This window comes from Morone saxatilis, unplaced genomic scaffold (genome assembly GCF_004916995.1).
Source record: "Morone saxatilis isolate NCDOM2014 unplaced genomic scaffold, NCSU_SB_2.0 Contig1, whole genome shotgun sequence".
Taxonomy (NCBI): Eukaryota; Metazoa; Chordata; class Actinopteri; family Moronidae; genus Morone; species Morone saxatilis.
Window position 1 is genome coordinate 2,160,954 of NW_023339651.1, and position 7,642 is coordinate 2,168,595.

Sequence of the window (7,642 nt, forward strand, 5' to 3'; positions counted from 1 at the left end):
TCTTCCTCCTCCCCCCTCTCCATTTTTTTTTTTTCACTGCGGCTCTGTGTCTTTCCCGCGCCCTGAGGATCCGCCAGAGTCCCCCTCGCTGGTACCCGTAGTAGCGCCTAAGAGGCAGTTAGCATCTCTTCCTGCCCCTCCTCCTCCTCCTGTCCTGTGCTCTGCTCTCTCTATCTGCCTCTCTCTCTCTCCCGCTGTCTGTCAGTCTCTCTCGCCCCTGCTGACATAAACGATAAAAAAAAGAACCCTCCCTCCTTCCCTGGCTGCCTCTCCTCTTGTCGCTCGTTCTCTCTCCTGCTGCTGTTGCCTCTCACTCAGTACAGCCTGTGCCTCCTTCCAGAGCCCAGGCAGTGCCAACCATATGATATCACTCAGTTGCCTTATATGGGAAACGGTGGGTTACCATGACGACAGCAGACTCCACCTGTTTCTCCATCTCTGTTACTCTCTCTCTGTCTCTCTCTGTCTCTCTCTCTGTGTCTCGGTCCACCTTTCTCATCGGGTGATATATGGTGTGGTTGGGGTAAATAGACACAGCACATTAAAGAGCAAAAAGAGTGGGTGGGGAGGAAGGAGGAGCTGGGCGGGGTCGGGGGGGGCAGAAGAGACACTGGGGGAGACGTGATGGACAGGAGCTAACGGAGGTTTGCAGGGAAGAATAAGAAGTGATGAAAAGAAAGAGAGAGAGAGACTTAAAGGAGTAGTTCACAGTTTTGGGAAACACTCTTTGGTACCGAGAGCGAGGTGAGTTTGCTCGGTTCACACACCATATCGGCTGGAAAGTGGACTCATCAAGGCCTCGATGGGCCTTTCAAGTCCATCTTCCAAACAAGCCTGTGTTCAGCTGCACGCCGAACCGCCAACAAAATGGCAGCTCGCTAGCTAGATAGGTAGGTCATAATTCCAAAACTAAATGTAAAAAACGCAAACTTTTTTAAAATCAGGCAAGGTATTAGGCAAGGTACTTTTTCTAATATGTTTTGGCACTACCAGCTCCAAACATCAGGTTTCATGTCCAAAGCTGTGTTGGCTCTGTCCTGATGTGCCTACTAACACCTCTAAAGCTCATTAATTAACATGCTGTCTTTTTTTTAACATTACATCTTAAATAAATCAACATTGTCAAAAAAAAGAGCTGAGGCAGCATATAGTGAGAGGTAGGGCTGATTTGGGGTAGCTCAACAGCGCCGTACGCAGTATTACCGCCACTTTTGTTGCTTTTTCAAATTGCTTTGTAAGGGATTTAACGTTTCAGCACCTGCACCCTCCCTCCTCCTCCCTCCTCCTCCCTCCTGCGTCTGGACTACAGAAAAATTGCCAAGGAAATGGAGACAAATAACATTGAGATAACTGCAGCTATTTATGTTGCTGTAAGTTGATTTAACAGATATAATATCTCTGAAATGGGCGTATTTCTAAAACATAAAAACTATTCCCAGCCATGTCAAAGAAAAATTAAGCCAACAGGGCAGATGCATACGTTGTTGATGAGTTCAGGATAAATATCACTCCCACCCAGACAACAACTGCCAACACAGCGTCAGGATGAATGATGACAACAAAATGGCAAATTAATGAGATTATCAGTCTATCATCAGAGACTGAAGCTCTTCCTCATGACATCCACTATAGCTGGAGACATTACAGGAACACTTATTCCAATATGTAACTCAATAGAACATGTATAATGAACATGTTGGTATACGTACACGTTCATAGAGACCAGAAACTCATCAGGAAACTGTTTACTAAGCTCATAAATCAACTGAGAAGTCGACTTATTTCTACATAAGACTGAATGGTATCATTTTTATTGCAACCAATGGAGCTGCCCCATGCTGGCCGTTCCATAGAAAGCAAGTTTAAGACACTACACAGACCCAGAAGCCATTATATTATAACTACTATCAATGTGTTTCCCTTGCTTTCCTGCCTCAAGCCTTTATGCTAAGCTAGGCTAAACACACCCTGCCTCCAGCTCCACAGTGAACACACAGACGGGGGATGATCTACTCCTTTAAGGTAGACAGAGAAACGCTGAAGTGGGCTGTTCTGTGTTGACCATCTGTCACAGGTATCAAGTCAGAGCGCGTGGTGATTGATGGCAGAATGAAAGGGAGAACAAGGCGAGCAGGGAGACGGAGACGTAAGAGATGGAGAGGTGAGTTTAATACTTCACATTCTGACATTTTCTCATCGTCCCACTTAAACCCTTTTCTCCATATTCTATTGCTGACTCTTTCAGATGATAACCACTTAAAACGTGGCCATTACTGACCCAGCAAGCCGGTCATAAAAAAAAAGAAGCCTCCACTGTGTGTGCGTCTGAAGCCCCCAGAGGCACCTCGCCACATAATGCGCTTGTGTGGGTTTCCGAGCCCACCGATGTGCTGTTATTATCTCCCAGGAAGAAAATGTTCACGTGTGGAAACAGAAAGCACTCAGAGAGCTCATCCCTCCCCCAGGATGCACTCTCCTCTAGAGATGTTATTGGATAGAAATCTGCATTAAAATAAATACAGTGACTGAGAATATTGGAATATGTATTTCTAAGTTTTCAAATAATCCTTGATACTCACTTAACTTTAGTTTTCAATGTATCCTGCTAAAAATACGTATGTTTTAATTCAAATGTTTAGATTTGACATGACAAAAGTGAAAATTCCAGTTTTCGTCAACTACTTTTATGCAAATGTATTAAAAAAGACGTCACAATATCACATCGAGAACCAGGAACTCAAAAACATCACGACATTTAATTGCTGCATCCCACCTACGGATGCATTTGCATTCTTAAATGAATTAATTTGTCCCTCCTGATCCATGTGTGTAGGAGAGGACAAATCTCTTTTTATATTGCGGTATTGATATACACTGTCATATAACCACATAGAAATGTCTATTTTGGGCTAATTCGGCTAATTAAATACCTGACAAAAGCCCTATGAAATCAAACGGTGCCACAAACACAAGCAAGAATCACTACATAGATATAAACAGAATCTCTGATGGTTAAAAAAAACAATATATGGTATTTATTATATTGTCCTGTATTTGCTGAATTTTTGTGAAAGAAACTGCTTCGTAGGGCTGCCCCCCCAACAATCGACTAAACTGACGCAGAAAAAAATAACAATGTTAAACTCACCGGGATGAAAGTATCAGGGGATCTTGTAACACAATATCTATCCGGACTAGGAGCTCGAAGGACAGCGGAAGGTTTGTTTAGACTGCTAGCACAGGAGCTAGCACAGGAGAATAAGCAACAGAGTTCACAGCCTCCGAGAGCAAAAGAGGCTATGTGATTTACAGCGGCTCCGACCAGGACTCTGACTCCGGGGAGGACGGGGACTTTGTTAATTAACTTAGTATCTCAAAGTTATTATATTGAGATATGAAGTCTAATAAAGTTTGTCATTATAATGACTTTGAGAATCCTTTTTTCCCGTCACATTGGCAGTTCCATACGAAACAGTTGAGAAGTTAACGTAAATGTATTTGTTTTTGTGAAGTTGGAAGTTATTTATTCCGCATTTTGAACAACGAAACCTGTGTGACGTTGAAATAAATGAACGACACATTCAGAATCAGTACCATTACTAGTCGACTGTTGGCTTTAACTAACAACTACTACAAAAATCTTTATTTGGGGAGCAGCCCTACTGCTTTGTGCCTTGAATGATAGACAATAATATGAGAGATGAGAGAGTGCAGGAGAGTCCTGTTTGTCTGCAGGCCCTCAGGAGGATTCTCATCCAACCTCAGTCTATAGTCAGTGTGAGAGATGTTGCTTCTTATATTGAAGTATTTATTGACCACCACCGATACCAGAACCAAACATTAAAGCGTTCTTTGTCAGATAATTAGGTGCACTGTGCAGATACCTGCCGTCCAGCAGGGGCGGACCCCTGCGACATGCTGCCGGGGCTGTTGGAGTACTTGTTCTTCTGGAGATCCATGAGAGCATCTCGCTGGCGTTCGATGTCCGCCTTGTGGATGCTGTTCAGGGCCTCCAGGCTCTTGGCGGCCACGGAGTTATGCCGGCGGTCCAGCGAGGACGACGTGAACCCCCCGTTGGTGTTGTCGGGGAACCGCCGTGCCCCGCGGCCGCCGCCGGCAGCCAGGGTGTGGTAATCCCGCGGGAACTCGGCATCACCGGCAGAGATCATGGGACCCTTTCTCTTCTCTCGACCTGCAGCAGGGTGGGGGTGTAGGGACAGGGGGATGGGTTTAAAAAGATGAGAGAAGGGGGAGATAGAAAGTAAAGGAGTGAGACAAATAGAAATGTTTCTGGTGACGCCGTTAAATCATACGATGACACTCGTAAAAGGGTTTCTGAGGGTCTATAAATACTACCAACATGGTTCCAAAGATCAGAATAAAGGTTGAAGCCAGTGGTCTGTTATGGGATTAATATGCAGAGACTGGAATCAACACAGTGTTCATGTAGTTGTAGATGTAGATAAAAAGCATCCATACCACAGCGTCTGACCTTAATTAGACTGAACAGGCAACATTTAAACAGTAGATTTAGGTGCAGCATTGGTGGACGTGATGGTCGGCCAGTCAAGCCAAACAATTCAGATGAAATGAAATAACAACTAAAGAGAAAAGAAGTCATTATTTTGGGTGAAGGTGATCATTTGCAGCGGCTCCGAACAGGACTCTGACTTCGGGGAGGATGAAGACACAACGCGTTCAGGCAGATCCAAGAGAGGCACGAAACTATGGAAGCCCATTTCCGCCAATATGACAAGTCTTTATAGTGAGAAACTTTCTCAATATAATATATTAGTATGTCAAAATATTGACTAAGTATCCTCTGAAGAGGCTCAGAAAAATGGAAATCTCTATCCACTGATTAAGATCCTGTGAAGTGACTAAAAGCTCCAGAAGAGCTACTAATTGGACCTTTACTTCTGACTGTTTGTAAACTGCTGTTTACAGAATACATCTGAAGCTGAAGTTAGACAAAATAATCATTGCAGAAATCATTGAAATAAACAATGCTGTCATATAATGTGTAATATGACAATAATTTGCAGATTTCATGAAAATAATATTGTAAAACCAGGGAAATTTCTCTTGAAAAAAACAGTTAAAGGAGGATCAAACACGACAAAACATAATAACATGTTTAGAGGAGAAAAATGAAAATTAAATTTGAACCCTTTAAGATTGCATCCTCAGTTATGTTGTACCCCTATCAAACAACAATTTGTTTCTTTGTGTTTTTATATCAAATCCATCTTCAGTGTTTAGTGACACAGAGTGAAAATTATGCAGCAAATCCTTCTTCCTTGTTTGAAACCCATATTTCTGGTTCTTTTGGATTCTCAGATGTCGGAGCATTATTGATTGCACCTCCAGGAAGTGAAAACTGTTTCTGCTCACAGCTGCTGTACCTCACAACTATTTAACAACAAAAAGCCCACAAATTCACACAGATTTCGAGTCTCTGCAAGTTAATTTTAATTTCTTAGTGAATAAACAGAAGGGACGGCTGCCTGAAAGGTGGAAAATTAATCGAATAACAAATGAGAGGTTTATAAAGTCAAAAGATAAACAGACGTGTTGTAGTGCTTTCAATTGTCCATTACACGGTGAGTAAGTGAGAGCTTATTATCACAGCACACACTGCATTGTGTAATCACACAGTAGTTAATAGGGTAGACCTTGAGGGATGTCAGGGAAGCAGCGGTGAGAGTGTTAATGCGAGGACTAACAATGCTCCAACATCCATGTGCTCATTCTGTCCTTGAGCAACCTGCACAGTATATTCATGTCTGGAAGAAACACTCTCCTCCCTGTTAGTCTCTCCTCTCTCCCCAAACACAAAAACACACAGTCCTATTGTTCCACACACACACATATGAAAACACACCTCTAGCAATAGAGAGCCCTTGTGAAAACAGCTGCAACATCTGTCTATTCCAACAACTGCAACTGTCCTGGGAACCCTGAGGTAAAATAAAAGAAGAAACTGTCGCACAGCAACGTCTCCTGCTATTATCTGACAGCTTGACTGTCTCACATTTGAGTCAGAATCAGTGGAGGAGAAGTGACACAAATGGAAACGATGTCTTCCTGTACGGGGACAGATTTACTGCCCTCTTGTGACCAGTGACACATAAAGCACCGCTGACTGGGTGATCGGTTACACTTTACATAACAGTGGACACACAAGTTCATAAAGCTATCTGATAGTACCATAGTGTGTGTAGAGGATGTTAATTAGCAACAACCGTCCCAAGAAAGGCTTTTAAAGGCGACACTATACTCTGTCAAACACTGCGACAAATTCATACATATTCATTAAAAAATGTTGAGGATAACACAAAAAAGTGAGAAAATAACTTATAAACGTTATAAATAACCGATAACTCGATTACACAGCACTGAAAAACTGAGGTTGAAGTCTCATTTAAAGATGCTCTGTAAGATTTAAAGAATATATGTGATCTAATGAGGCCGTATTTAATTTATTGTGGACAAAACTTTTGACTTGTACTGTTTTATTATTACAGCCAACAATAGAAATGTAACATACATCAGGAGCAGACCAGTTAAGTAATGTGATGAATGATGTTTTTACTGGAAGGCAATTAGAAATATGGGGAATGGCAAATACAATTTTGATATGTTATATATTGTTATAAATCATATTTTATAATAATACACATAGTGTTTAGGAAAGTCAGTATTTTCCCCAATCCCCCGCAGTGACCCTCACTTTAAAATACCCCAGGCCATCCTGCCTCCCAGATAAAACCAGAAATGGAGCAAACTGGAATAAACCTTTAAAGTCAAATAGCAAATAACGTATGTAGTATCTCTAGAAATGATGCATCTTACAACACATACAGTACAAACTGTGTACAACAGGCTCCTTATTCTGGTTTCTGCAGGTTGTCTTTTATTTAGATTCAAACTATAAATTATATGTTTGGTCAGGCAGAGTCTCTATACATTATTGATCTGTGCTGTAAGGTCCTCGTATTTGCCTGCTGGGCAACAAAGGTGCACTGAAGCAAGTCTTTAAACTTCATTAGCCAGCAGTTAGGAAACTCTGTGACGCAGCTCGAAATTCAGCTACAGACTACAGCAAAAGTTACAGTATACATAATGTTTATGTATCAAAGCCAGCCCATGATATCAGCCCACTGGTTGATCTGTTACTGCCACCAACATATCGAATTATCTAGTGAGAAACCTGAATTATATGTCTGTAATATAGCACAATAGCTTTAAGAACAGTCATTTTCATTCATTCCTGAGAAGCTGAGCTGTTACTCCTCCAGGGATTCAGCCTGACAACAACAATATTTGTCTGTTTAGCGTCTAGAGGAAAGAGTTTGAGTCCCCGATGTAAGAATCTTCCAATAGGAGCGCGGCGGCGTGCCGGTGTGTATCCATGGTAGGAAGGAAAGAAAGGAGTGTTATAAAACAGAGGGAGAGACTGGGTAGAGACGGAGGGAACATCTCGACAAGAGCTTGTCACTTTAATTTATGTGAAGCCTTGAGCAAACCCCTACATGTGGGTGGGGGGAGTGAGGGGGTGGGTATGTATGTGGGACAAAGAGAGGCTATATTTTACCAAGAGAAGCACTGCTGGTCATCTGCTGCAATACCTGCTGGAATT

General features: G+C 42.2%; 1 protein-coding gene across 1 annotated transcript in view; it reads right to left on the minus strand.

The window, feature by feature from the left end:
* The window catches only part of zgc:114120 (uncharacterized protein LOC619267 homolog), a gene marked incomplete at its 3' end in the record, with an annotated part of 28,622 nt that extends 24,260 nt beyond the window's left edge, over positions 1 to 4,362 (minus strand). The window contains 2 exon segments of the mRNA XM_035668993.1: positions 3,885 to 4,192; positions 4,314 to 4,362. Coding sequence (XP_035524886.1) covers positions 3,885 to 4,192; positions 4,314 to 4,362 — 357 coding nt within the window.
* Between the last annotated feature and the right edge of the window lie 3,280 nt (positions 4,363 to 7,642).